Source organism: Arvicanthis niloticus, chromosome 6 (genome assembly GCF_011762505.2).
Source record: "Arvicanthis niloticus isolate mArvNil1 chromosome 6, mArvNil1.pat.X, whole genome shotgun sequence".
In the NCBI taxonomy this organism is placed as follows: domain Eukaryota; kingdom Metazoa; phylum Chordata; class Mammalia; order Rodentia; family Muridae; genus Arvicanthis; species Arvicanthis niloticus.
In genome coordinates this window covers 34,376,207-34,391,101 of record NC_047663.1, presented here as the reverse complement: position 1 = coordinate 34,391,101, position 14,895 = coordinate 34,376,207, and the positions used below count along the sequence as shown (strand labels likewise).

The following is a 14,895-nucleotide window of genomic DNA, read 5'->3' as shown; positions in this document are numbered from 1 at the left end:
AAAACAAGGGGTATCTTCCTTCTTGCTTCTAGTTCTTTACAATTGAGATGATTTGTTGAGTTTCTACCTTAGGGAGTCAAGTGTCACAGATGCCTGTTCTCCTCTGACATGGCTACCAGTCGGATTGGGAGATGTTTTATTTCCCAGGCTGGAGCCAGGACTCAGGGAAGGGTCCAGGGTCCAAGTTGTCCTCACACCCACAGAACTAGGACAGCTGTGTGCTTCATAAACTTTCGGTTTCAAGTCTTTTTTTTTTTTTTTTTTTTTTTTTCGTTTTAGTTTTTTTGTTTGTTTCTCTGTGTAGCCCTGGCTGTCCTGGAACTCACTCTGTAGACCACCAGGCTGGCCTCGAACTCAGAAATCTGCCTGCCTCTGCTTCCCAAGTGCTGGGATTGAAGGCGTGCGCCACCACCGCCCGGCTCTGTCTCAAGTCTTATTTAGGAAATTCCCGACTGTTTCCACTGGCCTTCAGTGGGTGTTTATGTCCCTTCTCAAAGCCCTGGCAAAGTGTCTTTGGCCTTGGACCTTGAACCCTAGACCTTTGAGAGGAACCAACTCTTTCTTCCTGCCCCAGGTGGACACAGCCAGTGAGGTGGAGGAGCTTGAGGTAGACAGTGTGTCCCTGCTCCCAGCAGCTCTGGAGGGCCACTCGGGAGGAGCCAGAATCCAGGTCTTCCTAGCACGCTATAGGTGGGTCCCCCCTCTTACTCTGCCATGCTCAGAACTGGGGTACATGGAAGACATGGATGAAGATGGAGAACGCTGGATGTAGTGGAGGGTGGTACATGAGTCCCGGCTGGGCCCTGTGTTTATAGCATAGTTGAGGCAAGGTGGGTACCATGTGTGCGTTCTCGACTTGACTATAGTAGAAACCACACCTCCAGAAAGGCTTGGTGCATGATCGAGAGAAGCTGGGTATGGAATACCCAGCCAATGTGGTTTTCCTCCTCTGCGGCTACCCTAACAGCTACAACCCCTTTGAGGGTCCCAATGAGAATCCAGAGGCTGAGCTTCCGCTGACAGCCGGCGAGTACATCTACATCTATGGTAATATGGACGAGGATGGCTTTTTTGAAGGTAGGACGGTTGTAGGGATCACCCTGTCCATTCTCCTGCTCCTGAAGACCTCGGTCCTTCCAGTCACACTCCTCAGCACACTCAATCCAGCCCAGCTGAGGGATGCTCTGAGATTTGGGACAGCCAGCAGGGAAAGAGGAAGTGATTGGTCTGGAGGAGGCCAGGGTCTAACAGTCCAGATGCTAGAAAGAGTGTCACAGGATACTTTGGCTAGATTCATTTTTGTGCTAATAGGTAGAGAATGTCAGTATTTAACACTGGCAAGAGTTGCGGTCAGGCATCTGTCTGCACTGGGTGCTGGACTCCAGTCAGATATGGGGAGAAGGGGTCATGTTCTGATAGATCCCACATGGTCTGAGCAGGTAGGTAGGTGTCAGGGCCAGGGCAGGACTGAGTTTCAGGGAGGTTGTCCAGGTCCTGAAGGGACCCAGCCCCAGGGCTCAGCAGGCAGGTGAGGCAGAGGTCTCACTGAGACTCCATCAGCTGGTAGAACCTTCAGAAGGAATGAAGGCCCACAGGAGCCTCTTCTGGAGAGGCGCTGGCTGGCACTCTAAGCTGCATCCTCTGACAGTGGGAAGGTTAGATGGTGGATGGAGGTGTGCTTGGAACATGGCAGGGACCACATCTGTGTGCAGAGATTGAGATAAATGGGTCAGATCTGAGTGAACACCAAGAACTTTGGAGCCTGGCTAGTTCCTTTCCTGAGGCTCCATGAGCAGCTCCTGGGTGTGGTAATACCTGTTTTTGTTTTCCAAACAACTAACCTCCCCCATAAAGGGAGATGCTGAAGAGCTAGGTTAATGGCTTCCAGGAGAATTGTACTTCATTTATCTCTTTGTTCTTACTGGGGTTGTACCTAGGACCATAGAGGCCAGAAGATAACATCAGATTCTTGGGAGCCATTGTGGGTTCTGGGAACTGAACTTGTGTCCTCTGTAAGAGTAAGCAAGTGCTTGTAATTGATGAGCCACCTCAGTTTTTGTTATTATTATTATTTGGTTGGTTGGTTTGGTTTTTCAAGACAGGATTTCTCTGTGTAGCCCTGGCTGTCCTAGAACTCCCTCTGTAGAGCAGATTGGCCTCAAACTCACAGAGATCTGCCTGCCTCTGCCTCCTGAGTGCTGGGATTAAAGGTGTACACTACCACTGCCTGGCAAAATGATTGTTTTATTTTTATTTTTCTGTGGATTGCTGTCATGTCTGTGTGAGGACGTTGGGTCCCCTAGAACTGGAATTGCAGACAGTTGTGAACCACCATATGGGTGCTGGGAATTGGACCTGGGTCCTCTGGAAGAGCAGCCAGCTCTCTTAACTGCCGAGTCTTCACTTTTGAGATATGATATCATTATGAGATGAGATATCGCTATCTAATCCAGGCTAGCCCCAACTTCCCATCCACCTGTCTCTGACCTGCTGAGAGCTGAGATTATAGGCATATACCACGACTCCCAGATACTTCAGCTTTTTAGTATGAAAGTTTTTAAATATGTAGAATACATCGAGAGGGGTAGGGGTGTAGCTTATTTGGTAGAGCACCTGCCTACCATGTGCAAAGTTATTGGTTCAATCCCCAGCACGGAGTAAAACCATGGGTGATGCACCTTTGTTATTCTAGTGTTTGTAAGGGGTGGGGTGGGGTGGGGTGGGGAATCAGAAGCTCAGAGTCATCCGGGTTACACAGTGAATTCAAGGCCAACCTGGTCAACATGAAATCACAACAGAATGAAGCGAAAACAAAACATCAAAGCCTGCCGGGCAGTGGTGTTGCACACCTTTAATCCCAGCACTTGGGAGGCCAGCCTGGTCTACAGAGTGAGTTCCAGGACAGCCAGAGATACACAGAGAAACCCTGTCTTGAAAAATAAAAACAAAAACAAAACAAAAACAAAAAACAAGCAAACAAAAAACAACAACAAAACCCCAAAACAAAACAAAACACCAAAAAGCAAAACAAAAAAACCATCAAAGCCCAGTGCTGTGAATGCCTACCTGCCTCCCACCTAGATCTTTATGTAAGTGGAAAAAAAACTACTTTAAAGTGGATTATGGACATCATGACATTTTTCCTAGAAATAGTTCAGTATTCATTGCATTAGGACACAGATGTTCTTGCAGGTCCTTGTGGTGCCAGCATCGCCTGGCAGCTGCAGGGAAATACTGAAACTCAATACTTCCCAGACTGGACTTATTTAGAATCTGAATTCTAATGATCCATATTCTAAGTGATCCATACACACAGTAAGATTTAAGTGGCCATATCCTGAGGGATGAAAACCCTGCCACCACACCCACAAAAGCCTACAGTAGCTCTCTAATTAGAATCTTGATTGCCTTTGTAACTTAAGATCGCTGACAGTAAAGGTGGACTAGAATCAGATACTTACGAAGTAGCCATTGAGAAAACGCATTTCCAGATCAGCTTTTCTTTGCTTCTTCTTTGTCTCTGTCTTCCCTTCCCCTCCACCTTCCTCTGCCAGGGGAGCTCATGGATGGTCGAAGGGGCCTGGTCCCCTCCAACTTTGTAGAGCGTGTGTCTGATGATGACCTTCTGTCCACCCTCCCTCGGGAGCTGGCCGATTCATCGCACAGCTCTGGCCCCGAACTCAGTTTCCTGAGTGGAGGCGGGGGTGGTTGCAGTAGTGGGGGCCAGAGCAGCGGGGGACGTAGCCAGCCCAGACCAGAGGAGGAGGCTGCAGGAGATGAACTCAGTCTGAGCCCCCCACCAGAGGGACTGGGCGAGCCTCTGGCTGTGCCTTACCCCCGACATATCACGGTCCTCAAGCAGCTAGCCCACAGTGTGGTGCTGGCCTGGGAGTTGCCTCCTGAGAGAGTAGATCTACGTGGCTTCCATATCTTTGTCAATGGGGAACTTCGTCAGGCCTTGGGGCCTGGGGTGCCCCCCAAAGCTGTGCTTGAAAATATGGACCTGCGGGCTGGGCCTCTTCATGTGTCTGTCCAGGCCCTAACCAGCAAGGGCAGTTCAGATCCTCTGCGCTGTTGCCTGGCTGTGGGTGCCGGAGCTGGAGTGGTACCCAGCCAGCTACGGATCCATCGATTGACAGCCACATCTGCTGAGATCACCTGGGTGCCGGGGAATAGCAACCTGGCCCATGCCATCTACCTCAACGGAGAAGAGTGCCCACCTGCTCGCCCCAGCACCTACTGGGCAACCTTTTGTAACCTGAGGCCTGGCACACTCTACCAGGCCCGAGTGGAGGCTCAGATCCCATCTCAGGGGCCTTGGGAGCCAGGCTGGGAGAAAGCAGAGCAGCGAGCTGCTACCTTGCAGTTCACCACACTTCCAGCAGGTATGTATGTGGGGATAATGGTGTCATGACCCGGGAGGCCGGGCCATGAGTGCTCGTGGCAAGGGAGACTGGCTTTGTATGCATTCTCAAGGATGTGGCTATCATTTCTATCAGAGAGAATCCTACGTTGTTTCTTCTTGTGCCCCACTTCTCCCAGGCCTGCCTGACGCCCCACTGGATGTCCAGGCTGAACCAGGACCCTCTCCTGGAATCTTGATGATCAGTTGGCTTCCTGTCACCATTGACGCCGCTGGTACCTCCAATGGTGTCCGGGTTACAGGCTATGCCATCTATGCTGATGGGCAGAAGGTATGGCTTGGGGGACTCCAGCTGATTAAGCCCAAGGGGCAGCATGTGGGTCCTTCCTTCCTATGCTTAGTCAGAAGCCTATCTTCCTGGCCTGGCAGAGATGTACAGTCCTGGCCTTTGGGCACCGTACAGTAAACCCGTTAAGAGCGTGGGTGTGGGCAGCCTATGAAAAACGGAAATACTTGTACGCTGAAGCCATGTGGTCAGGAGGACCAAGAAAGGGGCTGGGGAAAATGCTGTCCGGATGCCGGCAGCTGTCTCTCCTGATCCCCCACTTGGCTGTCTTAGTGTCCCTTCCCTGTTTTCCCTCTTCCCTGTAGATTATGGAAGTGGCTTCCCCCACAGCAGGCAGTGTGCTGGTGGAGGTATCCCAGCTGCAGCTGCTGCAGGCCTGCCATGAGGTGACTGTACGCACTATGTCACCCCATGGCGAGTCCACTGACTCCATCCCGGCCCCTGTTGCCCCAGCCCTGGCTTCTGCCTGCCAGCCAGCCAGGATGTCCTGTCTCTCACCACGACCAAGCCCAGAGGTCAGAACACCCCTTGCTTCAGTCTCCCCAGGGCTTGGGGATACCAGCTTTCCCCTCCGGCATCCTGTCCCCCATGGAGCTCAAGATTCTCCTGCAAGCCTTTCCATAGAGGTGTCCAAAGGGTCTCAGGAGGAACCTCCAGCCCCTTGTTCTCAGGTATTTATCTCTTTAATGGGAAGCTTGAAGTGCAAGTTGAAGGAAGGGGTGGCGTTTGAGCTCATTCTCGATGCCATCCATTCCAGGAAGGGGCTGAGGCAGCTGTGTGGAGCATCTCAGAAGAGAAGAGGGCTATCGGGCCAACTGTGAGCCAGGAAGGCCCTGATCCTGTGGCTCCTCCCTCCCTGGCTAAGCAGGCAGTGGAGTGCACTTCAGGAGATGCTGGCCCCATACCTTGCTCCACCCAAGGAGAACTGACCCAGAAGGAGTCAAGTACTGAAGCCTGTCATGGGGGAGATCTGGTCTCCGGGCTGAAACTCAGATCTGAGGTAGAGCTGGAGACAGGCTGTGTAGAATCAAGACTTACCTGTCTACACGTTGTTAGCTCCCCATGCTGGTCCTCTGCCTTGGCCTGACTCGGACAAGCTCTTTTGCTTTGTGTGTCAGCTTCTTTGTTACATTTTTCTTGGTTTTGTTACCTGTTTCGCTCTGGCTAACCTTCCTTCACCCCATCATTGTGCGTTCTGGCCATGGCTCTTTCCTCTGTCAAGGGACCCTTTAGGATTCTGGCTGGAGCTGACTCTTCCTAGAGCCCTTCCTGATTTTCCTTCTTAACTCTGCTCTTCCCTCCCCCCAACCCCCAATTTGATATTCCTATTTGGAGACAGAGGCTTATTCTTTAGTCTAGCCTGGCCTGAACTCCCTAACGGGAGGGAATGGAGAATTCTTTCTGACTGCCCTGACTTGTTCCCTCAAGCTCCTGCCCCACAGGGACCTATGTCGTCCTCTGTTCAGTCTGGACATGTGTGTGACTTAGATGGGCTGTCACCCTCTTGCTGTAGCCTTCTGAGTATTAATTAGGTTGCAGCTGTTAAGCACCTGCCTTGCCTTTTACAGAAAGAAGATATGTCAGAGCTTGGAGTTCGCCTAGTGAATTCCTTTGTGGATCACCGAAACTCAGACTTATCAGACATCCAGGAAGAAGAGGAAGATGAGGAAGAAGAGGAAGAGGAACTGGGTTCCAGGCCTTCTTCCTCCCAGAAGCAGGTTGCTGGCAACAGGGAGAATGAAGCCAAGGTAATGGGGTGGGGAGGAGATGGTGGGCCCCAGACCTCAGGCTCCACGGGTCTCCACTCCCATGGCAGCTGCTCCAGCAAGTCTAGGTGTGTGGCCTGGGTCCAATCCTAAGTGGTGGATGTGAAGAGGCTCGGGGCGGCTGCCCTCATGGAGTGGGGGAGGGGAGCACGTTTCATTCTTCCCCCTACTATCCCAGATGTAGCATCCTAGTTCTCTGAAACCTTCTTAGAAAGGGCCTTGTGCTAGGAGGCTCGGGAGGGAATGGAGAATTCTTTCTGACTGCCCTGGCTTGTTCTCTCATGCTCCTGCCCCCACAGGGACCTATGTCGTCCTCTGTTCAGTCTGGACACGTGTGTGACTTTGGTCCAGCCACTGTCCCTTCTGATTCTTTCCTCTTGGCAGGAAGCTAAGGGAGGGCTGGGTGTGTAGCCCCAATCCCATGTCCTCGTTTGAGGGCAAAGGTCCCAGACCTCTCATCTTTCTCGTGGACGTCTCTTCCTTGCTGCTCTCTTCTCCCCACTCCCAGCCCCAGCCAGACCCCTTTTGTGAGACTGACAGCGACGAGGAGATCTTGGAGCAGATTCTGGAGCTGCCTCTCCAGCGGCTCTGCAGCAAGAAGCTGTTCAGCATCCCCGAGGAGGAAGAGGAGGAGGAGGAGGAGGAGGAAGGGCTGGAGAAACCAGGGCCCAGCAGCTCTTCCCAAGACCCTAGCCAGCCTGAACTTGCATTGCTAGGGCCAGACTGTGATAGCAGTCAGCCCCAGGGACCTGGTCTGTGCTCTTTGTCTCCTGAGCTCTCCGGGGCCAGGGAGCACGTGGAGGATATGCTGGGAATGGTTGGTGGAAACGGCCGGAGGAGAGGAGGTGGCTCCCCTGAGAAACTCCCAAACCGCAAGCGACCTCAGGACCCCCGAGAACACTGCAGCCGGCTTCTTGGCAATGGAGGGCCCCAGACCTCTGCACGGCCCGTTCCTCCACGGGAGAGGGGCAGCCTCCCTGTGATTGAGGGCACTAGGGTTGGACAGGAGCCTGGTGGGAGAGGGCGGCCCGGTCTTTCCCGGAGGTGTCCCCGTGGCCCTGCTCCAGAATCCAGCTTGGTCAGCTGCCTCTCTCCAAAGTGTTTGGAGATCAGCATTGAGTATGATTCTGAGGATGAGCAGGAGGCGGGCAGCGGGGGTGTCAGCATCAACAGCTCCTGCTACCCCACAGATGGGGAGGCCTGGGGTACAGCGGCGGTAGGAAGGCCCAGGGGACCTCCGAAGGTCAATTCAGGCCCCAACGCCTACCTGCGCCTCCCAGCCTGGGAGAAAGGGGAACCAGAGCGGAGAGGCCGCAGTGCGATTGGCAGAACGAAGGAGCCACCCTCCCGGGTCTGTGCCCACTACCCGCTTTGGGCGGCCCCGTGCCTGCTGCTGCCTGGTGGTTCTGCTTGCTGCCCACCAGCCACTCCCATTCCACGCTGCCACCTCCATCAGCAGAGCTGGGGCCGGGCCTCCGGGCTGCCTCACCTGTCTCCTCCCACCTACATTCCACTGCTTTCTGCTTCTGCTGAACGGAACTGGGATGCACACTATTCTGTTATCACTAGCTGCTGGCCACATGCCACCTTGGGCAGGGTGGCCCTTACCTCTGAGTAGCTAGTTGTGTCTTCAGAACACTTGACTGTGAAGCCATGTCCAGAGAGTCACGAGCCCTGATGCTGATGGGAGACTGTCCCCTCACATTCTCCTTGGCCACCTCAGGCCCCTCTACTGCACTCATCCATTGGGGAGCCAGGCGACTCCCGCCTGTCCTCCCACCGTGGGGGTGTCGTCTGGTACCTCAGTGAGGCTGGCCCAGGCCCCTGGAGAGGAATTCTGTGCTCCTGTTCTGCTGTGTTGCTTACGCTGCTGCCGGGGCCAGAGCCGGGGAGCGTGGGCCACCACAGGGGATAGAATGTCACCTCTGCCCTCTGTTGCCCTCTCTTTGCAGGCAACAGAAACTGGGGAGTCCAGAGGGCAGGACAACTCTGTGCGGAGGGGACCCCAGAGGAGAGGGGCCCGGGTGCCTAGGTCTGGTACCACTGAGCTGGGTGAGCACCTAATTGTGGCTGGGGTGGATTTAAGGGAGCTTTTCCCTACCTTGGATGGGGTTCACTAAGTCATTGCTGTGTCCCTAACCCTCTCCCCAGCCCATCCAAGGAGCCCTCAAGAAGCACCACCTCATCAGGACCTACCTGTGAGGGTCTTTGTGGCTCTGTTTGACTATGACCCTGTATCAATGTCACCGAACCCTGATGCTGGAGAAGAGGAACTGCCCTTCAGGGAGGGCCAGCTCCTCAAGGTGACCAACTTACTCCTCGGGGCCAGAACTCCAGTCTCTAGCCAGAATCTTCTCCAAACTTCCTCTTGCATAGGGTTGAGGGAGGCTCAGAGAGCATGGCTTTCTAGAGCCCAGTGGTTGGATTTGTTTGGGCCCTGCTTCTGCATCTGCCTGTGTACTTTTGAATAGGCTGTAGAACCTCTCTGGCCCCGTTTCCTCTCTGGTAGAATGGGAATGGTCCTTATGACTTGCCAGAGTGGCCTATAGAGTGAAGTACATACAGCACTTTAATCTGCCATATGGTCAGCACAGTGAGACTGTCTGCCGGTTAATATCAATATCAGCATTTTTATTATTCCCCCAAGTATTGATGGAAGACAAGTTCCTCTTAGTCCTAAGTCTTAGCTGCTTCTTCTGCTCCAGTCTGCAGAAGAGAGCATTCTTCTGCAGTTCTAAGTGGGGCGCTACCAGACAGGGCTGGGGTGCATGGAGAGGGCAGAACTAGTATTGAGACAACCAACCGGTCTTTGCTTCCAGGTGTTTGGAGACAAGGATGCTGATGGTTTCTACCGGGGCGAGAGTGGGGGACGCACAGGCTACATCCCCTGCAACATGGTGGCTGAGGTGGCTGTGGACAGCCCAGCAGGGAGACAACAGCTTCTCCAGCGGAGTCTCTTGTCCCCAAATGTTCTCACTGAGGGCTCGGGTATGACCTGCTGCTGCTCGCTCACCCACTACCGCCCACCCTTGTCCCATCCTGAGAGGCTCATATGTCTGTGACGCCTCATTTGTCTTGAGTTTAGTGGAGCTACTAAGGCCTGGCATGCCTTCCCCTGTCCTTCCTCTTTCTGCAGCTGCCCCCAGGGTATTGCCTGTGGAAGAGATTACAAAGATGCAATTGAGGTCCTGAGGGTCAATTTAGCTCTTATTGCACATATGAGGTGCAGGTCCTTAAGTGAACTTGTGTATGAAATGCAAATAATAAAATAAAATAAAATAAAATAAAATAAAATAAAGTGGAGGAAAGAAACTAGCTCAGAGAGCTCGGAGGACAGGAGAATGGCTTAGAGCTCTTGCCTAGTGTGCAAGGTCCTGCACTGGATTCACAGCATTGCAAAACAAGACAATGACACGGGAGCCCCGGGAGAGGCCTCTAGTCTGCCCTATTCCCTGACTCCTGCCTCAGTTTCTCTCTTAGATCTATCTGTCTTCTTCATTCAGGGAATGGTCCCTCTGCCTACTCCTCTGCCCACACACCTGGGCCTCCCCCCAAACCTCGCCGGTCCAAGAAAGGTAAGGACCCAACATCCTGTGGTACCTTATGATCCCTTGTGTGGGTTGGGGAGTGGCATCACCATGTGACTCTCTGAAGAGACACCTATAGGATTTTGAATAGCTAACCAGATTAAAGCAGACTCCCACCCACATCTACCACCTCTAGTAAGAGTCTTTGTCATGGCTCTGTGTACCCTGAAGCACGTTGCTTACGGGCTCTGGGTCTCAGATCATTACTGAACCAAGGGCCTGTGCTGATGTTCCGAGTATCTCTCCTCCCATGTCCTTCATGAGAGGATGAGTACTCTGTCTGTCCTGCACCACCCCAGCCTGGGACAAAGAGGGAAAGGCAGGCAGGACTCAGAGGCACATTCTCTCCACAGTGGAGCTGGAAGGTCCTGCACAGCTCTGTCCAGGTGAGGAGCCATCTCTGGGCAAGCGTGTCTGGGAAGAGGTGGGCTAGGGAGGCCATACTCTTCAAGAGTGCTGACAGTGGACTGGTGGGGAGTTTGGGGTGATGGCCACGGGGCTTCAGTGTAGGGGACAGTGTAGAGGAAGAGTTTAGGGGGATCATTCCCTTCCTCTGTAGGTCCTCCTAAGCTGATCCATTCTGCTGCCTCCAAAACCTCCCGACCTATGGTGGCTGCATTTGACTACAACCCTCGGGAGAACTCCCCCAATATGGATGTGGAGGTGAGGGCCCTCAGATGATGTCCGGTCATGGGGAGTGGGGTCACAAGGCTTTCCCAGGTCTGACATCTGCCCCTTGCTCCCTTCCCAGGCAGAGCTGCCCTTCAGAGCAGGGGATGTCATTACTGTGTTTGGGAATATGGACGATGATGGCTTCTACTACGTAAGACCCTCATGGGGGAAGAAAGGTGTACTGTACTCCGGCAGGCATACGGCAAGCCTTCCTGGCAGAAGGCTGGAGGAATGAGCTGGATTACTTCCCTTAGTGGTGATGCTGGCTCCAGGCTGTTCCCCAGGGTCTCAGGGTCAAGGGGACAAGACTGGGGACTTCCCAGTCTCATCAGCATCTCCTTCTCAGGGAGAATTGAATGGACAAAGGGGCCTGGTTCCATCCAACTTCCTGGAGGGCCCTGGGCCTGAGGCAGGCGGCCTAGAATCTGGGACATCTCAAGCTGAGAGTCAGGTCAGTGAGGAGCTGGGCTAACAAATCAGCATTCCGTCTCTACCCTGCTGGTATTCTGGGGCTGGGATAGTATAGCGGAGAGTCAGAGGCCTGAGTCCATGATACTGAGGAACACTAAGTCCCCAGCTGAGGAGGGCTCCTAGGCTACCTCTTTCCTCCTGTATGCCACTGTCTGCAGATCAGTGATGGCAGGGACCCTTCTTCTTAGGCCATCTGACTCAACTGATGATACCCCGGGGCTGATGCACGTGAAGAGCCCCGTGGTAAAGGACCTTTGCCACTAGCCAGTTATTCAGGCTGTTCCCACCTTGCCAGGTCCCGGGGCCTCCAAGGTCCCATTTGAAGCCAGTTGCCCTGCAAGGTCCGACTTCTTGGGTTCTCTTTACATGGGTCTCCTTGGGATGGGTGGAATGCAATTAAGGTTCAGACTCAGAGAGGAGGAAGGGCGTGAAGAGGCCACACTTCCACCAGAAACCCACACAGTGGCCACAAACACAAAGGCTGTGTCAAGCTGGAGCCACCAGGTACCCGAGCCACTTGGTGACTGACGGAGAGCATGCAGGCCTGTCGGTAACCCGTCTCCTCTCTTTGTTCCCTGCTCTCAGAGAACGAGGAGGAGAAGAGTCCAGTGCTAGACGGAGATAGGTATTTGTAGAGAGAGCAACATGTAAGTCGGGGACTGGCTTCCATGTCTCATGTAATCTCCATTCCCCACCTCACCATAACCAGACTTCGTCTCAAATGGAGCAGATGAGTGGGGGAGGGAGATCTTGCCATGAGCCAGGTGTGGGTTCGGGACCTCCACTCTCCCTGCCTTGCCTTTACCCTGGGCAGTGCCAGCTAGCTGTCATGTGGTGGCTTGTCATCCTAGCATATGACACGGAACCTTAGCTGACTCCCTGTGTTCTGTCATGCGGCTTATAGAGCATTATGTGATACTCGCGTCATGACTCAGTGGTATCATGATACCACATGGCTGTGGTATCATAGTACTGCGATTACTAGTGGTGACAGGGAAGTGACACAGTCATGTCACCAGTAATAATAGTCTTCCCAGCCTGGTCCTCTGCAATCCAAACTATTAGAATATCAGACACCTGCTTTTATTCCTGTCTCCTGAGTGTCTCCGCTTAGAGGATAAAAGGGAGAGCTTGAACAGTTGAAATCTACAGGCATCCTCAAGCTCTTCTTCCTTGAGGCTCAGTGAACCCTTCTTTTTGTTTCCCCAGCCCCCTCTCCCTCCCAGGAAAGGGTCCAGAGTGGCCATGAGCCTTGGCTGTAAGTTTATTGACCCTTAGGACTGGACAGACTCACTCTGTATGTTCTTTTGTTTCCTCTGCCAAGTCACCCGTGACGGTGGCCGCAGCGATAGCTTTGGTTGTGTATCCAGTCCCTCAGCTCTAGTCTGGGCTCTATGGCTGGTTTTGGCCAGGCGCTTGCTGAGCTCTTGGCAGCAGTGAGATGGAGAGAGAGAGAGAGAGAGAGAGAGAGAGAGAGAGAGAGAGAGAGAGAGATAGAGAGAGAGAAAAGAGAAACTGCAGTTTGCCAAGAGTGGATAAAGCTGAGCCCAGGTGATGTTCATTTGGGAATAGTTTCCTAGTGATTACCGGGTTGGCCTGATTTCCTGCCCTTAGGTCACCAAAGAGCACTGCCTGGTGGGCCTGAGTCAGGAGGAGACTCAGCATATGAACCGAGCAGGGAGGAGGGTTAACAAGAAGGTGTGCAGGGAGGGGCTGTCCGAGAATCCCCTCAGGAGTCATTCAGGGCAGAGCTTCAGTAGCTCTCTTTGGCTTGGTTCTCTGAAGACCCCAGAGCACTGTATCTACTGCCATGTTAGAGATGCGCCTGCCTTTTTGTCTGTGAGGGCGTCCCTACCTCTAAGTGTCTTTGTCCTTGCTCTTCCTCCCTGGGCGGAGAGATAGATGGCGTGTGAGAAGGTGGGTCAGCTTGTCACCTACGTGAGGGCCCGGGAAGGGAAGGGGCACACCCAGAGCTACCAGTGGCATAGCAGAACTCAGACTCACTCTGTCCCATGGGGCTTCCTTCCTTAAACAGGTTCTCATTGTCATCTCCCTTCATCTCCACGCTGTATGTGTGCGTGTGCGCGTACGCGTGTGTCTTGTGAGTGTGTCTGTCTGTGTGTATCTGTATGTATGTGTGTGTGTGAGTTTATGTGCTTCTGGATGTGTCTTGTGAGTGTGTATCTCTGTGTGCATCTGTATGTGTGTGTGTTTGTCTTGTGAGTGTGTCTGTATGTACTGTATGTATGTGTATGTGAGCGTGTGTATCTGTATGTATGTCTTGTGTGTCTGTATGTATGTGTGTATCTGTATGTGTGTGTATCTTGTGTGTCTGTGTGTATCTGTATGTGTGTGTATATTTATGTATGTGTCTGTGTATCTGTACACACTCAAGTATGTGTGTGTCTGTGTGTGTCTGTGTGTGTGTGTGTGTGTCTGCGGCAACAGCAAGGTCTGTGACAGAAGAACAAAGGAGCAGAGGCATGGGTGGGAAGAGCTGGCCTTACCCTTCTTTCTTACATTTCAGGACCCTAGAATCACCATACAAGGGCCTCCAGTGCCCCCAGGCTGGCACTGTGCCCTCAGCTCTGGAAGTTCCTCCAGGACCAAACTGGGGGAGTCACAGGGCATAGCTGAGAAGAAGCAGGGTCTCCTCGCCAAAGGAAAGGAACTCCTCAAAAGGCTGGGCTCCAGAAAAGACTGAGGCTGCCATCTGTTCTACAGGCAGAAGTGGCCCCTGGAAGCTCCAGATCAACTCGGTGGCTGGACAGGGAAACCCAACTCCTGTTCTCTGAGCAAACTGGCACTCAAAGGGATCCAGGGGACCGGGTGAGGGTGAGGTTACATGCATCCTTAGTAAGGAGTCCTCTAGATGGGCCCTTCCAGGAAGGAACTGAGCCCCTGAGTAAGTAATCAAGCACCAAGCACTGTTAGATCAGGACTGGACCCATGCCTCTGGACTCCCAGTCTGTCCTAATCTACTCCTAGTTTTCTACCAGGCTCTGTAGGTCCCTTCTTGACCTTCCCTGCTCCGAGGATAGGCCCTGGGTGGAGACAGGGACCACTCTAATGATGGCTCTGGCTGTCCTCCCTCTGTCTTCCCTCCCCTGGAGGATTGTTTGCACTGGACTGTCCCCTGGGGCAGGGGGCAGAGCCATGTATATATGTACATACTCAGTGCCTCAGTCCAGCTCCTCCATCTGCTTCAACCCACAGGCCAGGGGAGGAGAAAGGCCATGCCAAAGCGGGCCTGATCCCGCCCCATAGTGCTCCACCCCTCCCTGCCCAGGCCACCTGGCCTCTGTGTGATCCCATCCCCCCAAACCCAGGGGACCAGGGGGCAGAAAGCAGGAGTTGGGTTTGCCTTATTTTGCTCATTGGATTCAACTTCTCTCTTGCATCATTTTCTTCCAGTCCCTGTTGGGGTCCAGGGGCTGAGGGAAAGGACGGATTTATGCAGCTATTTTCATACACTCCCTGTTCAGAGTGGGTAGGGGTGTCTCCCCTTACTCCAGCCATCCCGTCCTTTACCCCTTGTCTGGGCGAGTCTCTTTGCATGTTTTCTTCGCTGTGGTGGGAGATGTTTGATTGAACCCTCACCTCTACCCTGGTCTCCAGGGGTGTGGGATGGTGGGGGCATTTGTTTAAAAAGACATTTTACTATAATAAAGTCTATTTTCACAAAATTGA

General features: G+C 53.2%; 1 protein-coding gene across 5 annotated transcripts in view; it reads left to right on the top strand.

Moving 5' to 3' along the window:
• Window positions 1-14,895, top strand: part of Tspoap1 (TSPO associated protein 1) — a 25,556-nt gene extending 10,661 nt beyond the window's left edge. For 2 of the 5 annotated variants that reach the window (XM_034505901.2, XM_076936068.1), the window contains 17 exons: window positions 575-690; window positions 968-1,077; window positions 3,555-4,385; window positions 4,543-4,694; window positions 5,015-5,380; window positions 5,467-5,709; window positions 6,278-6,457; window positions 6,984-7,826; window positions 8,428-8,527; window positions 8,627-8,778; window positions 9,295-9,463; window positions 9,979-10,050; window positions 10,416-10,448; window positions 10,622-10,725; window positions 10,814-10,885; window positions 11,081-11,185; window positions 13,733-14,895. In XM_034505901.2, the coding sequence (XP_034361792.1) occupies window positions 575-690; window positions 968-1,077; window positions 3,555-4,385; window positions 4,543-4,694; window positions 5,015-5,380; window positions 5,467-5,709; window positions 6,278-6,457; window positions 6,984-7,826; window positions 8,428-8,527; window positions 8,627-8,778; window positions 9,295-9,463; window positions 9,979-10,050; window positions 10,416-10,448; window positions 10,622-10,725; window positions 10,814-10,885; window positions 11,081-11,185; window positions 13,733-13,909 (3,825 nt within the window). In that variant the 3' untranslated portion in view covers window positions 13,910-14,895. Of the gene's footprint in view, window positions 1-574; window positions 691-967; window positions 1,078-3,554; window positions 4,386-4,542; window positions 4,695-5,014; window positions 5,381-5,466; window positions 5,710-6,277; window positions 6,458-6,983; window positions 7,827-8,427; window positions 8,528-8,626; window positions 8,779-9,294; window positions 9,464-9,978; window positions 10,051-10,415; window positions 10,449-10,621; window positions 10,726-10,813; window positions 10,886-11,080; window positions 11,186-11,790; window positions 11,853-13,732 lie in introns of all 5 variants that reach the window. The other 3 variants (XM_076936065.1, XM_076936066.1, XM_076936064.1) reach the window with 3 other exon arrangements.